General features: G+C 37.4%; 1 protein-coding gene across 8 annotated transcripts in view; it reads right to left on the bottom strand.

Moving 5' to 3' along the window:
• Positions 1 to 1,864: 1,864 nt before the first annotated feature.
• Positions 1,865 to 18,112, bottom strand: part of MYO5A (myosin VA) — a 103,152-nt gene continuing 86,904 nt past the window's right edge. For 4 of the 8 annotated variants that reach the window (XM_075506016.1, XM_075506021.1, XM_075506017.1 and 1 more), the window contains 11 exons: positions 17,038 to 17,236; positions 15,390 to 15,464; positions 13,325 to 13,418; positions 10,978 to 11,124; positions 10,448 to 10,602; positions 9,162 to 9,251; positions 8,284 to 8,434; positions 7,187 to 7,469; positions 6,172 to 6,346; positions 4,745 to 4,825; positions 1,865 to 3,849 (listed from right to left, as the gene is read on the bottom strand). In XM_075506016.1, the coding sequence (XP_075362131.1) occupies positions 3,697 to 3,849; positions 4,745 to 4,825; positions 6,172 to 6,346; positions 7,187 to 7,469; positions 8,284 to 8,434; positions 9,162 to 9,251; positions 10,448 to 10,602; positions 10,978 to 11,124; positions 13,325 to 13,418; positions 15,390 to 15,464; positions 17,038 to 17,236 (1,603 nt within the window). In that variant the 3' untranslated portion in view covers positions 1,865 to 3,696. The remainder of the gene's footprint in view (positions 3,850 to 4,744; positions 4,826 to 6,171; positions 6,347 to 7,186; positions 7,470 to 8,283; positions 8,435 to 9,161; positions 9,252 to 10,447; positions 10,603 to 10,977; positions 11,125 to 13,324; positions 13,419 to 15,389; positions 15,465 to 17,037; positions 17,237 to 18,112) is intronic. The other 4 variants (XM_075506018.1, XM_075506019.1, XM_075506024.1 and 1 more) reach the window with 1 other exon arrangement.

Genomic DNA, 18,112 nt, shown 5'->3' with positions numbered 1-18,112 from the left:
ACAAACTTAGAATAAGATAAAAATAAACAACTCAGAATGCATTTACTAAGCTTAGGGCACTAATAGGTGTTACATTTAATACCCTTTATGAGAAAGAAGCTTTGAATAAACGTAGTACCTGGTTTGGGCAGGTGGATATATGCTCAAAGGCCCACCAGCCCTGCCTGCCTGCCTGGCACTGAAGAGCTTTCACGGCACAGAAGACAATGTTTTAGCAATTCTTATTTCAGTAACAGTTAATATTTGATGACAAAATATCCTAACAGAAGTGGGTTATGTCAAACAATATTTTCAAATATGCACAGCAGTTTATGGCACATAGTCGGTATTTGGGTGTGTACTTATACAATCCTCAGATTTTAACCCTCTTCCCCTGGCAGTCAACACCAAGTCTGCCATGAAGGTAGAGGGAACCCATGTGATCGTCTGGAGATATGCCAGCGCACAGCTATGAACAAGCAACCAAAGAAGCAAACGAAAACCCCACAGCAAATCTTACAGTTGTATTTTTATTTGGACATTTTCCAGTGATAGCTATTAGGCTACAGTTTTTATGATGCATACGTTTACTAAGTACAACATCAGACACTACAACAGATCAGAGCTCAGATCATTCTGACAATGTTTTGGTTTTCATCTATGTACTGTAGTGGCATCAAGTGAAAACCTATGTTTAAAGGCTTTTATTTATCACATGAAGTATCTTAAAAAAACCAAGTGTTTACTCATAGTTTTTGTACGGTATTTGAAATGTGTTCAGTTTAAATCACAAATTACACAGACCTTCAAATTGCAAATGCTGGTGTTTCCAAGTTGGGAACAAATGTTACTGGGTATCAATCCACTTTTCAACATTGAAGTTGATCCTATTTTTTTCCTGTGATAGAATAGATTAATCACATTTAATGGACTTAAGCACTTTCACATTCCATCCCAGACTGAAGTCTGAGAAACAATTTTTCAAACTTTAGATAGAAGACTGTGTCCTAAACATCAGAATAAAACAATCACTGGAATAAAAATACACCAAATTGAATGAGGTAATTATTGTGCAAAATCTCTAGAATAACTGTATATAATTCTAAGGGGTCATTGACAAGTATTTTTCCAGCATCCGATAGAATCTATCATAGCAATAGATAATAAATTAAAATATAAAAGATATGTCCACATTAAAAGAGCATAACAATGATTCAAAGGAAAAAAAAAGTTGTTAAAATAATTATGCATTATATTCCATGGTTAAAGAGATATTAGTCCTAAGGTGAAAGATACATTATACATTGACACTAAAATTTTACTTCTGAAAAGTGCATGTAAAATACTGCCATGTAAAATATTAGATGAATTACCAATTACACATCTATTCCAACTTAAAAATATTTTCCTTTAAAACATGTCAAGCAGCATATACTTTTAATGTGATATAAAAGTAATACCAGTCAAACCACTGAGTTTAAGGATATCTATAAATTACTAAACACTACTTTTTTTAAGGAAACGATACAATAAGGCTTTTTACAGGTAAACAAACTTAAAAAATAAACAAAAATACATTTAGACATACATTTTAATACACTAATGCTTAAGTAGTGGATACATTTCCTGATCTACAGTATGAACATACTGTAATGCCAATTGTTTGGTTTTCAATAGGAGAAAAATTTTGTAGGTCAGCATGTTCTCACTTATTTTCTTTCCTAACCTTGTTACTGGATGTGAAGGCTTTCCCATTACATTCTCACAAGTACAGTACCCCTAACAGTCTGAAAATTACATTATACCTTATTTGGAGCCACTTAACAGTAGCCGTAGTCTCAGAAATCAAGTAACATTTGAAAAAAGTGTTTGGTATACCATGCACAGGAAAACAATCTAAATCATTTAGCAAAGATCACTCAAAACATTTACGCGATGCAGTATTAGGTTCTTGGAAGTACTGCCACGATCCATCAAACATAATATAGGGCATACACATTTGAAAATAAGACGACATGAGCATCTTAAAATGAGACTGACAAAGTTTAGGTTGTCTTTACTACCGATTTTAGCAACCGTGCAAACAGCATGTCTACCCCTCAAGTAAAACACAACTGAAATGTTTCAGTCTGCTTAACAGCAAATTTTTTTCTGTGAGTTTGCAGGCAAACAGATCAGTACCAAATAGTCTAATAGTGTACCTCTAGATTATTTCTCAATATTTTAAAAGAAATTAATGTTAATGCTAAGACGCTAATTATTATAATACATAAAAAATATTGCACAATGCAATTGAGCAATGTGTGTGGCTTTTTTTTACATGTATATATTTGAGCCGTACACCACAAACTACCTGTTTTAAAGTTCAGAATTGGAACCTTCAGCAAGGCTTTTGCGCTTACGTTGCACATTGTGAAATGTGAATTCTATGTAGCAGATCCAAGACATGCAAGACAGAAAAATGTTTCCAGTAAGATGTGCAATATCCAAAATAACACAGTTTCTCATTATGCACTCTGGATCTCCAACCATTAAATCGGCATGAATCATAGTCAAACGACAGCATCATAGTCAAAACCTACTTAACGTTCTTGTTAGTCAACCTTTCAAAGAATGAGAGCCTTGGGCTACTGCAGAAATTTTCTACTAAAGTTTTTCCTCTCAAATTCCAGTATGAAAGAATACTTTTTCCTTTTTTTTTAAGTGGCAACAAAACAGAACAGATGATACTCAAAATTGACACTGTCATCTGTGGGGTCTACAAACAAAGAACATTAGACAGACTACAAAATCTAAATAAATACTAAAATCTTTATTGACTTCTGATCATTTGCTTCAAGATTCTGTATTTTTAGCTAACTACTTTTAAAAATAACTAAACATGTAATTTCCAGTGTGCTACTTGTGCTTAGTTACCATTTTCCTCTAGAGGTGTTATTTGATACCATTTGCAAAAATCCAGTTAAAATAACAGACTGCATTGGACTGTAAATAAGGTTGACAACAAAAAATGAAATATCTTATTTTTAGTGCCTAGTATGATACTGTCATACATTTCAAAAGAACACAATATGCAGCAGCGATTTAGTATGCTTGGTAAACCACAGTACTAACAAATGAACACCTAAGTTATAGCATATAGTGAGCTATAAGACTTATCACTAGAATTTATGTCAAACTGACATAAATAAAGAAGTGGTTTAAGAAATCATTTTATATATTGCCAGTTTGTGTTTCTCCATTCCAGTTTTTACAAATTAAATGTAACAAGCTCCCAAGTGACTGTGTATTCTACTACAAAATGCCTTACTTTCAAGTCTTCCATGTTCAGGACTGCGACTGTCCCTGTTGGTCCCTGCCTATGAGAAGATTACATATGGAGTTTAATTTACACTATTTAAATATGTTACTAAAGATCTAAAAATGTCTCTAGACAGCTGAAGACAATTTTTGTCCAAGCCCGATTTCCATATTCTGGAAATGTATGAATCAGTGATGTCCTCATAAATGCACAATGACTGAACACAAATGCACATCTTTCTATTAGCCTTCAATCTGTGGTGCTGTTATGTAGTTTTCCAGCTACTTTTACTACAGATCTGGGCATATATAGACTGTTTGTTCAGAAAATGTGTTTTCAGTGGCTCACTATGTTTTAATGGCTAAAGATACCAGGCAACTGATTCTCCATCTAACACGGACGGTACATCCTTGGGATCAGACACGTGATATGAAGCCCAGGCCCAAGCTGGCTGGGATCTGAATGGTTTCTAATGCCAGAGAGGATGGATTAAATGGAAAAGTAACAGGAAAGATGTGTTTAGCATCCATGAGCAACTGAGGAGAGTCCTTCCTGTCTCGCAGGCGCACCTGCAAAGATAAGAAAGTGATTACATTAGCATTTAGCCACTTCATTGATAATAATCATCTTGCAAAGACATAGTATTTCATCTGTGCTTACAGATACAAGTGTGTGTACAGACACACACTCTATGCTAACTTGACCCAACACATTTGCAACAATTGTGCCATTAAACTGTAGTTACTTTCGTCATTTTCAGTTCTGCATATCTTCCCCTTACAATGCAATCTGAAGATATTTAGATTCCCTGCAAAAGGAAGAATTTGCCCACTGTCTGGTAACTGCATCTTTTCAGTAAGTGGAATTATAGTTTTATCTCAGTTCTACCCTCCCAAATCTCCCTTATCCTGCTAGTAATGTAATTCGATTTCTAACAGACCAGAAAGATCACCTTTGTTTCTTTTATTTTGCTCTACTGGCTGCTTTTCTTTGGAGTTTTCAAAATGTTTCATTTTCACCAACATATATAAAACTAGAAGGGCTAAATGAAGAACTTTGGAATGAACACAGGCCTCAGTTTTCAAAGCAGATGGAACTTCTCATGCAGACACAGGTCTGACAAAAGTAAATTTGCATATATAAATGTCCCCACTTGAAAAGCTGGCATACAAGTGTGTTTACATACACAAAAATGTATAAGCACAAAAAACTCTCACCTTCCAAAAATCTCATACATGCTGACAGGGAAACTAACATTTTTATGCAAGTCTGGAGGCAGTAAATTGTGATTGCTTAAAATTTTAAGGCTGACAATGACCTTTTCAACATAGCTAAAAAACAATAGCTAAAAAGCCTAGTTTACTTCAGATTCCTGAATGTATTTCAGGACACAAGCTGTTTTGGCTCATCAGAGGGTTTCTTAGAAATAGTCAAATGATTTTTCATGAAAAGATATAGCCATACCTGTATTGTACGTATAAATGATACCAAGACTCTCTCTTCAAACTCATTAACTGGAGTATACAAATTCAGAACTTTTACAATCTGTGAAGAAGAACAACCATTCTTAGGTTCATTTTATTGATGAATCAACAGATGCATCCATGGTTACCAATAATATACTTTTAAAATCAGCTATTTTAAAAAGAAAATTCTTTACAAGTACTTGTTATTTTTTGCTTTATTGATTCATACAGAATTCCATGACCTGCTTAATGCTATGTTATATGACTGTCTCCTTCAGAACATGTGTTCTTTGGAGGTAGAAACTCTAAAATTCTACATGTGTGTGGAAAATGGTACCAAACTATGGAAAAATCAGATGATAAGTAACTGACTGTGTTCCTACATCCCCTAGAAACATACTGTATTTCTCTCCCTAATTTTGACCCTATAATTATGACCTTCTGTAGCTGCCATTCAAGAGAGTCTTATGACTTCACTATTTTTCAAGAGCATGAGCTATTTCTCTAAAAATAGAGCTAAAGCCACTACAGGAAAGAACAGCAACACAAAGACTTTAAATAATAATACGGGTTAAACATGGAAAACTTACAAAAAATTCTCTTTGTTTACATGATTCTCTTTTAAAAATATACAACACTTTTTAACAAAGTTAAAACACTTGAAGCATGTGGAATTCTAACTTCTTATTTCAGTACAAAACTAACAGATTTTCCAGCAATGTGAATTACTAAATCAAAACGGCTATATCAATGCAACTGCTAGTGCTGACACCATTGCGAAAGAAATGGAGACATTTCTTCCTTTTCCTGGTGGAAATGTTCAGTAATCATCAAAAATGCTTGGATCCAGTTATTCCTGTACAAGCTCTATGCAAACAGTTAAAAAAAAAGTGCAACTTATCTGTACAAAATCTAAGCTTTCATAAATAGAAGTCTTCAGTTGTTTCCTGAGATACACTTGGTTCAGCCTTTCTGAGGCTAATGGGTACAGTAACTTAACACTTTTGTTTGCAGACCCTGAGACAACAGCTCTGTGTGAATTGTCCATTAACTTAACTGGATACTAACTCCGATGGCAGAAAGATAATTTCCTAGTATCCTAGGCAGAGTTGCCTGGAGTACAGAGATGTCTTAGAGTGAAGCATCTCCTCTAAGGATTTTCACAAACTAAGAGACTATATATAGTACTACACACTGCACAATCTACTGAGCTTCCTCTCATTTGGTCAAAACTTATCTTGAATGTCAGACCTCAGAAAAGATCTGGTCCTTTTTTTACCCCTCCAATTTAATCTGTTTTTGTTTAAACAAAGTAAGAAATCTTTGATCCATGTGCAACAGCAGTGCAGGCAGGCACAGCAAACACCAACAGAACAGAGAACTGCTCAAAAGTGACAGCAGAACAGACAATGACAGTCTGCTTACCTGGGCAGTAGTCAGCGCATTGCACATTGAACAAATGGCTTCTGCATCTTCATCAGTTTTCTTTTTTACTTGCAACAACTGTGCAGCCTGGATGAGGGGTTCCAGTGTTTCTTTAGCCCCACTATTCATCAAATTTTTATCACGTAGCCATTCTTCCAGTTGACTCACATTGTATCTGTACAAAGAGGTAAAAGTATCAAGACATTAATGCTTGATTATGGCTAAATTGAAAGCACGTGCAATTTCTCCTTCCCAGTGTTTCTTCTTTGTCCTTACATGTTTTTCCTTCGCACTTGTCATTTCTTGTAATTTTGTCTTCATACTGTTTCCTTCTGATTAAGGCAGGAAATTTTGAGTTTCAAAACAGTTAGAAACTATGGCCAAAGACATCCACTAACTAGCTTTTCCCATTTGTTTCTGTTCTTATTAATTGCAGGAATGTGACGAGTATAAGAAGAAAGGCAAATGAGATTTTATCCTTGCAGATGTACAGTGCGACTTTTCAAAGTTACTTGAGGGACTGGAATGCCTTGGCTAAATTTCCTGGCATGTGCCAGCAGAATGCATTGGACAACTGATGCCAAATGTAGGAATAGAATAAGATGGCTTTACCGCAGGATGCAGCAAACTACAGCATGGATGAACACACCAGGTATCCACTGAGCCACCAGCATACAAAGAACGCAGCAGGCATGTTTGTTATTCTTCTCTAAAAGCTGAGAAAGCAACTACCAATATTTCACCTACAGCTCTGATTCCTACTTGATGACGAAATATTTTTGTTTTGCTTCTACCACATTTCCTTGAAAGCCAGGTTAGGATTGGGCCTAATTAACCAAGCTCTTTTTAACTGAACTACTCAAAATGAGTTTAACAGCATCTGCAACTGTTTGTGTGTGGAAAAATAAATATTCAAAGTGTATCTGCTATTCCATCAAAATGATGTTCACCAGTGTCAAGAGTTCACTAACATTTCCAGCAGCATTTAAGAAAAGTATAAAATGAGCTCTCCCACCTTATCTGCATTCCTTTGCTCCATGAGCACATGTCCTTGCGCAGGAGAAGATTATTAAGCGTTACAGCCCCAATGATGTAGAACATCTGCTTGACAACCTGTTTGATCAGCTCTGGATCCATTCCATGCTGACACATCACTGAATGGAAAGAGTTCAGCTGCCGTATAATGGAGTCCAGAGTGTAGGTTCCTTCATCAGCAATGCTGGATGTTCTCTTCCGCAGCCCTGTTGGTTTCACCCCTGAGACACCTTGGATAGTCTCATGCTCCAGCATTCCTGAAACTGCATTTGATTGACAACATTATTATAATGACTGAAAATTCCTATATGCAAGCATATTGTGTAGGACAGCAAAACTTAGTATTTACACAGAAAGAGCAGGCTGGGCTTTCTGCTAGCCACACTTTGCCATGATTTCCAGCAATTCTTTGTCCTACTATGTTCTGCAAAATCTAAGCTTATAGGGTATTTACAAAGATTCCAGCATGTCTGTTTGAAAGGAAGGGCTAACTCTAGCTCAGCAAAAGACTTTTTTCCTCCCACGGTCACGTAAGCAACAGAGCCAGAAACCCAAGAGCTGTTTCATTCTTCTAAATGGTGTGACTGGAAAGTGAGAGTACTGTCTGATGAGAAAAATGAAAAGTACTTTTAATGAAAAAAATATCTCTGAGTGTAAGCTTCATCACTGCTAGCTAGTTCATTGCTGATTGCTGTCCATAATGACAACCAGCCATTTTTCTCCATTTTAATTATGAGTTATCATGTAATTAAAGCCCAGTTTTTCCACGGGATATTTCCCAACACACAGGGCAACCAACGTCAGACTGTCCTAACAGTTTCTTCCTGTAAATGCATGATTTATGACACGTATGAATAAGGTACATCAATTTATTCTGTCACTGCCAGCCACAGTTTAGTTTTCCGTCTAATCCAACCTGTCCAGTGTAGTCCTTGTCATCTATAAACAGAATACCACAAGAACTATTAATAAAACTCTACTGGTTAGGAAGAAATACAAGATACAGCATATTACCACCACCACAGTTTTCATTTTGGTACTACGGTGTGAAGTTTAAGGAATTCAACTTCGCCTTACCAATCATTGGTTGAAGAATGTTTTCCAACACTCGGACAAGTTGTTGGTAGATCTGGATAGCCAAGTCACTCAGTACTTGTCTGTATTCAGCTAAATCAAAATTAGTGAGGCAGTGTTCATTTTGACGAGGTGTATTATGCTTCATAAACCCCTGAATTCATAAAATAACAGAAACAAATGCTTCAATGGAATACAAAAATATTACACAACACTAGCATTGATAATTTTTCATGCAACTGACAAATAATACTTTCAAAATAATAGTCACAGCCCCTCAAAAATTTAATTTGGAAGTTCTTCTGATTGAGGCTAATACTAAGATTTGCTTTTCAATTGTGACTTGTGCCATGTCTGCTTCCTTGACTTGCAAATTCAAATATCTGACACAGGAACAAACTGCTAACTTTCTGGCAGGTAAGACCCTTCTCTCCCACTCCAGCATGGGCATCCTCACCTAGCCATTTATATCCAAAATCCCAGTTAAGTATGAAGAAGAAATTAGGCATAGCATAGCCTCCAAACATAAACTGGTCTGCCTTACTATGGTTAAAGGGCTTAATATGGCCTTTTTCATAGGAAGTTCAGTGAATCACTACTAAACACCATAATGGTTGCAGCCAGATTCTTCTACTTAATCTGAGTTGGCACTTTTGGGAGCACAATGTCATCTAGCCTTTGGGCCCCCAGCCTGCAATAAAGGGAAACTGGTTCAAATCTTATCTCCCCGTGCTTTCCACTGACATCATCGCCATCATTCCAAAAAGTGTAGCTGTTTTAAAGGCCTTTGACTAGATATTGAGATATTACAGGAATTTGTTAGAGTAGTGCTCACAACAGTATTGTAGAGCAAAAGAAACCAGAGTAGGAGCACTGCTTACCTCTTCTCCACTGTATTGCTTCAAACAGTGCAAAAATCGGCAGGTGTTAGATAGCCAGAAGGACACTGTTTCGAAGTCATCACCTCTTTTCTGAAGATAAAAACAAATACATGTCAACAAAGACTGGTAGGAGGAATAAAATATAAAATGTTAGATAAACAATTAAACACTTAAAATGTACTTTCTTGTAGCTACTCAGATTCTGACGTTTTGCAAAACTTTGTATATTTCAGTAACATATCAGAAAAGCAAGGTTTTTGACAAAATACCATTAAATACCCTCCTGTTTTCTGTAATGTTTTTCAAAAACTTTCAAAATATGGTTTCCTCCACAGATAGGATCTTTCTGTGTTTTACAGACCCATCCTAACTGCTCTGTGCAGAAATCACAGGGCAATGTGACTGTATTCCCAAAACACTCATTCTGTGGCAAAATGACTCTTGTGAAGAGCCCAACACAGAGGATGGGAATGGTGCAGAGCCAGCAGGAGGAGCAGAGAACAATTCAGTTTGCATGAATGTCACTTACATCATAACCATTTTGGCAGCCTGATATGGAAAACAAATAAACAGCCCTCCTCGCCAAAGAACATAGAATCTAGTATATGCTGAGTAATTAAAATTTCTAGAGCTCTGTGGCATGCACTCCATTCACTTAAATATGTTCAAAAGTTTCTATGAGCTTCTACAGGATTGTTTACTAAATATTGTTTCAAAACATGTAGCTTGATTAAATGCTTGGGTTTTGAGCACATCTGCTTTATTTAAAAACTGTAAAACTCCATGAAGCATAAAGCATATTTATGTCTTAATATTGCTTTCAGGATACCCCTGGAGTAAACTCTCCTAGCCAACTCATTGCGAAGACTTTAGGCAGTAACATATTATCATCAATGTAGCCTGTAGGTGAAGCAAATGAGGAAATCTGTGAACCAAAACTGCAAATTAAACATGTTAATTAAGTATTCTGGATTACAAAGACTCACTATGCAAACTCTGACTGCATCCAAAGCTTTACAGGCATGGCTTCAGAGGAGGACGTCTATTCAAAATAAAAAGAAGGTAGTTCTTTTTCCACTAATTCAAACCATCTGTGGTATTATGTGGATAAAATGCTATCACTATAATTTGCTGCTTGTTAACAACTTTTTGTAGCTTTGGTGGGAGGACTTTACTGATCAGAAATCCAGAGCCAATTCACTGAAAGTCTTTTCCTTGCTCCTCTAACATAAAATCCAAAGCAAATTTTAAATTAATGTTTTCCTAAACCAAGCAGACTAACTAACCTTCAACACTTTTTTGATGCCATTGATAGTGGAAGTCAACAACGACCGCACTTTTTGGTCATCGTTAAGGTAATCCGCATGGCGTACACACATGAACAAAATATATGCTGGTAGTCCTGGAATCAGGTTGACGGCTACCCCACGTGGTTTCAACTCTTGGGAAAAACAAACACACATTGCTTCGTTAAGTATAAAGCCACTGGAAGGTGTTATATGTGGTAATTGCAACCTCCCCAGTTAACTGTACATACATATCTATATATGGCCAGTGAAAACAGAGTAAAACTAAGAAGAGCCACTTTCTTGGTAAAGTATCAGAACAGAATAAAACATAACTGCCTGCTAAAAAGTATGCAGACGCATTAATATCTACTATATTCATCAGGAAGGATGATTAGATTATGATAGACATTTAGGAATTTTAGATAAACCAAAATAAGCTATTCATTTCATAATGCAAATTCTGTGTTCTTATTCATTTTTCAGAGTGTGTGGGAGCAGAGGAGGCTGCAAATGCGAAAGATGCTTACCTAAAATAAGATTCTTGACAAGTTTTTGTTCATCCTCCTTCTTATATTCTAACATCCCTTGGAAGTCCTTTTCTTTCCGTGGAATGTTAACTGGGCGAATAGGTTCGTCGATGATTTGTCCAGGTGATATGTTCTCCATCTGGCCCACTTCAGAGGGGAAATGAAAAGAAATTATAATATAATATTTTCCAGTGAAACCAATGCACATCAGAGGAAACTATGACATTTCTAAGGAAGAACTCCATCATTTAGAACTAAGAAATGTTTTTACTTGGTTCAGGGTAACAAAACAACAAAACTCCCATTAAACAAAAAGGCAGATTTTTGATAAATGTATCTTGGGGTGGCACTCTTCCTTTGAAGAAGAGTGGAAGTGCTTGAATGGCTTCCATTACTACAGATGTACTGCTGATTTCCTGGATTTTATCATATAAAACCACAAAGGCAAAGCGATAGCTGTTAATCACTTAATCCGAGATTAATACTGCAAGGGTCACTGTTAATTGTTCTGCAAAATGCCAGTATTTTTCAAGCTTGATGTTTGTTACCTATTGTGGTAGGTTTACCTTGACCAGCAGGCAAGCACCCACATGCCCACACTGGCTCAGCTCCCCCCAGCCCTCCAGCAGGACAGGGGAGAGAATATTAAGAGCAAAAGTGAGAAAACTCATGGGTTGAGATAAAGACAGTTTAATAGGTGAAGAAAAGAGGCGGGGGGGAAGCAAAGCAAAGGCAATCACTCATGTCCCACCTCCCAGGGGGACCGATGCCCAGCCAGCCTCCGAACAGCAGCCACCTTTTACACAAAAAACCCCCTTCTGGCTCCCGACATTAGGTGGTAGGGAATATGGAATATCCCTTTGGCCAGTTCAGGTCAGCTGCCCCAGCTGTGTGCCTTCGCGCCCCCCCAGCTTACTCACTGAGGGGGCAGAGTGGGAAAAAAAGAGAAAGCCTTGACACTGTGCAAGCTCTGTTTAGCAATAGCCAAAACACTGGTGTGTTACTAACACTGTTTTAGCCACAAATCCAAAACACAGCATCATACAGGCTGCTATGAAGAAAGTTAACTCCATCCCAGCCAGACCTACTACATCTTTCAAAGTTAATTAGGTAATAAACACAGACTAAACTATGTTTTCAGAAACATTTTTCCACTCCGTATTTTGTATGAATACTACTGTGATCTTGTCCACAGTAGTAACCAAACAATATTGAAAGACTTTTTAAAAAAACAAGCTTAATTTGAGTAACCATTCAAAAGGATACATGAAATATCCACCTTGTTGGATACAGTGCCTCACAGTATCACATTCAACACTACACTCCGCTTGGTTAGGCTGCACATTTGTTTTTGAAAAGCAAAACTTGGCTTCATCCCATGAAAGCTACATCCTCTTCTCACAACCCTCCTAGCTGCATGCAATCTCTACAAACTATTGCACATCTTGTACGTGTGCTAAATGTGTGCACCTGTCAAATGGGATTGAAAATGCAGAAACTGGAGCTTGAGGAGAGCTGCCACTAGCTAAAGGATAACATACTCTTGTTAATCCAGGTTTAACTTGGTATCTCTTCTTTTCGAACACTGAAGCCTACACGGTCACTAATTTCAACCTTAGTACTCAATAGAACAACTCATTAGGCAGCGAGCTTGTTTCTGGAGGAAGCAGATGACCATAAAAAGCTTCTGAAAGATTAGGACCAGGATTATTTAAAAACAAATTCATACTTCAACTTTATAACATTATTAATTGCTTTTAGCAATTAAAATTACTTTACTTATGCAGAGACATAATAAGCTCTCAGTCTCACCAGTCCTAAGATCCTAAGGCAACTCACTCTGATACTCATAAAACTAAAATTAGCTTAGTCCATGTCTCGGCATTCTCATAGTCAAGTTTGGCCAGCAGCTCTGAAAGGAAACGTCAAGTGGAGAAAGTCTCAGCATTCTTGACTCCACTGATAAAGAAATTCACAAAGGAAAACTGGATAAACTATTTCTGCCTGGTTAATACTTAGTATTGCTTTTGTCTTTACAAAAACAGATACTGTCTTTGAGTACACAAATAGGCCAGGTAACATTCCTTTATGCTTCAATGGTTTCTGCCTTCAGAGGAACATCAATCTCCTTTTACTCATTGCTTCAAAATATGACAAATATTCTAAAGCTTTATAAAGGGACACACAGAGCTCTGAGTGCATCTCCTGTATTTGGAATCAATTAACAGAGGCTAATACTACTGAAGACCTCATGCCCTCCCAACCGCTAAGACAGATGGATATGATGACAACGGGATCACAAAAAGTAAACCAAAATCTTTCTCCTCCTCTCAAAACATAAAAGTACCTTCAAGTTCACCAATCTTCTTAGCAAATACTTTCAACTGTTTCTTTAACTTGCGAACAGTTTTGTCTTGCTTTTCAAGCTGCTCCATTAAATCCTGTAAATTAAAATGAGAGAAAGATTAAGATATGAGAAAGTGCCATAACGTGTGACAGAGACAAAATCAGTGCTGTTAGAATTACAAGGCGGTGAGGAAAGCTGAACAGTGGTGCCATCCTCTGGCTGAGGTTTGCAAGCTGGTACGCTGCCTATAACACAAGCCAAATATCGCAAATATTATTAAGTTATGTGCAGCATGACAAAGGCAAAGCTCTTAGGCAGGTATATTCTGCAGACACTCAGAACTAGGCCAGTTCTTATGGCAGAAGACATTTTGCTGCAAACACATCTCCCTAATGCTTCCTCCCTGTTCTTCCAAATGTCTCAAGGAAATAATTTTCATCATTATTTAACAGCTAGCCTGTATTTCTGCATCATTTATTCATGCCTTCAGGACTGACTCATTATTCAGACCTATCCATTTTATAAGACTACAAGAGAGAGATCTGCAGAAAGACCATAACTTGCACTCAAATTTACCAAAATCATCAAACATCCAAACACAGAACATTACTTGTAATTCTCTGCCATCTCCCTATCGCTTGCTGTCATCACATTTCCTTAGATAGAAACTGGGGCCTTACATCTTTTTATTCCGTACCTGAACAACACCTAGCACCTAAAATTCCTAGTCTTGCAAGCAAGCTGTATTTTTCTTTCAAAGGAGCACTCCCCAGAAATCTATCTTTGAATAATTCTGTGACCTATGGTAGTGCATTCATGAAATAATCATGTAATTAAAAAAGGGGAAGTCTTTCTAAAGGAAGCAAAACCTTGAGCTCAAAAAACCTGAAAGCCATTCCAGGTTAAGGGTTTGAAAGCAGCGTAATGAAAATGCTCTTTTGTAAGCGTGATTCTTCATGGCACTGATAAGAACATAAGGGACCATGAGCTCCTTGCATCAAAAGCATCATCTAGGAAACTACACCTTTCCTAAAAGTACTGAAAAATATTAGTGCAGCATTGGCAACAAATTTGAATTAGGCACAACATTGCTCTCAATCATGTACTAAAGAGTTTACAACCTAATATAATATATTGGAGCAGTAAGATACTAGGCCTGTTGAAAGAACAGCATGGAGGCCACGCTTCATATTTGAAGTAGCGTTCAATATTACAACAGAAAACCTGTTAATAACACAATATACTTCTCAGATATAATAATTTCTAGTGAAATTAATAAAAAAAAAGGTACATGTAAGTCCACAGACTGTTTTGAAAATATCAGTAAAGGGACAGGATTTCTGAACAACAAATATGCGAGGAGGAAAATAGTTCTTTCTATGGTTCCTCTAAAGAAATTGAACAGGTTTCACATCTCATTAAGATCTGGAATCTCATAAATTATATTCTTTCAAGATTACATATGGTGCTATCTCAATTTGTTAACTTTAACTATTATGGAAATATAGTATTATTTCCACTGTTATCCTTCAGACTTTGCATTTTTGAAAAATATTAAAAGGTTACATATTTTGATTCTGATAGATTTATTCACTCCAGATGTCAGCACTGTAAAGAGATCTGGGAACAAATTCAGGCTAAGACTGGCTACTCACAATTGCAGGCATTATTCACCTTCATAAGTATCTGTGTGATCAGGCCTCTATTCTGCTGAACTGAATTTAAACGTATCAAAGTTTCAAAGCCAAGAGTGGTTCTGAAAATTGAGCACCTTTTGCATCACGTACCTCTTTTTCAGGGTAGCATTAAGTAGTATTCAATAAGAAACTTCTTTGGTCACAGTGCAAGACATATTAGTAACAAAACTGTGCATCAAAGAGACACGGATTACACAGAGAACACTAAGACTAACAAAAAAAGCAGTGAGGGAGGTAATTGGCATCGTGAAGCTCTCTGCAGGGGATTTCCTTTGAAAGGGAGAAAAGGAGGCAGCCTGCTTTTCAATTAGTGCTCCAGAAATAGCGAACGAGACAACAGAGAAACAGGATTCACGTGATCTACATACAATCATCCGTTTGTAAAGTGAAATCCGGTACGATTGATACTTCTTGGGATCATCTGCATACAACTCCTCATAAAACTGTAAAAATAGGTACAGGATAGTTTTTCCCCTGCCTTTGAGACACTGATACTTCAGTAAGCACTATATAAATGAAGTCAAATTAAAACAAGATCAAGAATCTCTAATTTTTAGGTAGTCTCGTCCTTAGGTGTGGTCCTCACTCCAGCCTCTCCCAGGGAGAAGCTGATGTAGATGAGTTGCAGAACAGTCAGATCTTTTAAAAATGGGCAGTACTAATGCTGTGAAAGCCTGGAATATAACCTTTGTGAGAACCTGGACAGGACATTTTCTTATGCTAATCACTTGGGATTGCAGTGAATACTGCAATTCTACTATCACATCTGCAAAGCCTGTAAATTATTTCCCACTCTAGGAGTAGGAGTGGAAAAGAAGCATATTCCCGACTCGGAGTGGACTTCCAATACTCAAACATCAGAAGTGAAATACTAAGGAATGAGTCTATATTTAACAAGTAAAATTACATTCACTGTATTTGAAAATAAAGAGAGCTCCTCTGGGATGTAATTACATGACTGTGTGTTGTCTTGGGAATACAGAATGTGATGAGTAGGTCTCTTGGGGGGAAAAAAAGGCTAAAAATCGTAACATATGACTAAGCAGCAGGAGGGAGCTGTCAGAGATGGAAACATGCGCCATTTACCTTTGCCAGTGGGAGACAGCTGCTGCTGAGGCAAACTTATAATATACTTTGAATCAGTTTTCCAAGATCTATTCACTGAATTATCTGATGCTTTCCTCAAAACCTTTGGTACTAAGACAAGAGCCTGACAATGATAACTTCTGTAACATACATAAGCAGGAAAGACTACACCTCTAAACAAGAGGAATCAATGACACTCAGAGCTAGGATTTTTCTTCCTGAAGTAGCATGGTTCCCTTTACCAATAAACAGAGATAAGCCAACGATATTCCAACACGGGCCTCTGGAAAATTTCCCCAGAACTGAACTAGCCTGCACATGATGAACATACTCCTTTGCAAGGAAAGGTAAGGAGTTTCACCCGATCTTTCCTTCACACAAAAATGTTGTGCAGTAAACAAGGAATACCAATTATTAGCTAAGTGAATTCTAACCAAGTTTCTTTTTCTGGAACTATTTCTTTCTTCAAAACATACTGAATAGCTGGAGCTCATAACAGTGGATTATCTGTGGAGCTTCAGGCAGGGAGGAGGGAAATGGGAGGAAAAGACATTAAATAATTGAAGAACTACATCAGAGTTTTTCAACAAAATAAACAAACTAATATAGTTCAGCAGAAACACCACTACTTGGCAATAATATTTTTATGAGTTCACTGGATATCAATCTTCTATTTAGCAATGATTACACTCATCAGTTGAAAGCTGGGATCCATGAGCTTTCTCCATGCCACAAACTTCAAACAGATTCCCTGAAACGTTATTACTTCATCAGCAATAAGTCTCTCTCTCCCATTAGCTTACCTACAAAAAACCCACTGCATTCATGCAATTTTTTGCAGTAGGTTGCCATCTGAAAACTGATAAGAACTTACAGGTGCAGCAAGTCTGTAAGTCCCCTAGGCTGCTCCTGCAGCATCATTTCCCTTACCAAGTTCTCATTAGTTAGCCGGGTGATCTCATGCTGTAGACTGGCTTCAATGCGGGCCTCTGGAGGCAGCTGCAGATTCTGTGCTAGGAGCTGCTGCTGGCGATTGTTTTCTTCCTTCAGACTTTGGATCTCACCTCGCAGCGATTCCAGTTCATTCTCATGGCTCTTCTTCTGCGACTGAAGCTGAGACTCCAGCAGCCTAAAGAAGTTGAGCAACAGTTGCATGAACACATTTAGGAAGTTACCTCCCCAATTCTCAGAGGGAGTGTAAAGCTTTAGCTGCTGCTCAGGAACAATTAGCCATGGCTTGCAAAGGAAAATGAAAAAGGCAGAGTAAGAGTACTCTTTAAACCCTTCAGTATGCCTTCTAATTAAATTAAGCTTGCATGATCAAAAAGTGGAGAGAAACTAATTGTGACACTGCTTTGCATTTCCTTTGTGATTGAACACATACTGTGTATGGTACCACTGAGAACACGTGGCAATAAATGTATTGCTAAGTCTTCACAGATTGTCACTACTCTTAAAGGGGCTTTAAAGAGGTTTTATCTCTAATCAAATCAAAAAAACTGTAAGATGAAGAAGACAGTGTGTTCACTTAAGCTAGGACCCTGCAATATTAACAAAGGAAAATCTTTTTAGAGTTAACTCTGTTCAGTCAGAAACCATTTAATTGCAAATGCACATAAATAATCTTTACATTAAAACCAACATTTTGCAGAGGGTTGTCATTAGTGCACAAAAGGTTAACAACAGAACCAAACTCAGGACTGGGATCTGGGAGCTCTATTTTATCCTCACCACTGACTCACTCTTTCCCCTTGGGCACATCACGTCTCAAATTCTTCTCATGTGAAATGGAGATAACACGTACCAGCCTCCTTCTGAGCAGCGCTGTAGGGATCTACTCCTGCTTGCAAGGCACTATCCAAGTGCTCTGACTCATCATTTCATACATACACACACACAGGAAATGACATTACTAGTGACTACTAGTGTTCAATTAGACAATCTTTCAGGGTTTAAATATGCATAAGGCAGGCACATTTATTAGTAACTAGGCTGATCAAGCACG

The sequence above is a fragment of the Mycteria americana genome, chromosome 6 (assembly GCF_035582795.1).
Source record: "Mycteria americana isolate JAX WOST 10 ecotype Jacksonville Zoo and Gardens chromosome 6, USCA_MyAme_1.0, whole genome shotgun sequence".
Taxonomy (NCBI): Eukaryota; Metazoa; Chordata; class Aves; order Ciconiiformes; family Ciconiidae; genus Mycteria; species Mycteria americana.
This window is presented reverse-complemented; position numbering and strand designations above follow the sequence as displayed.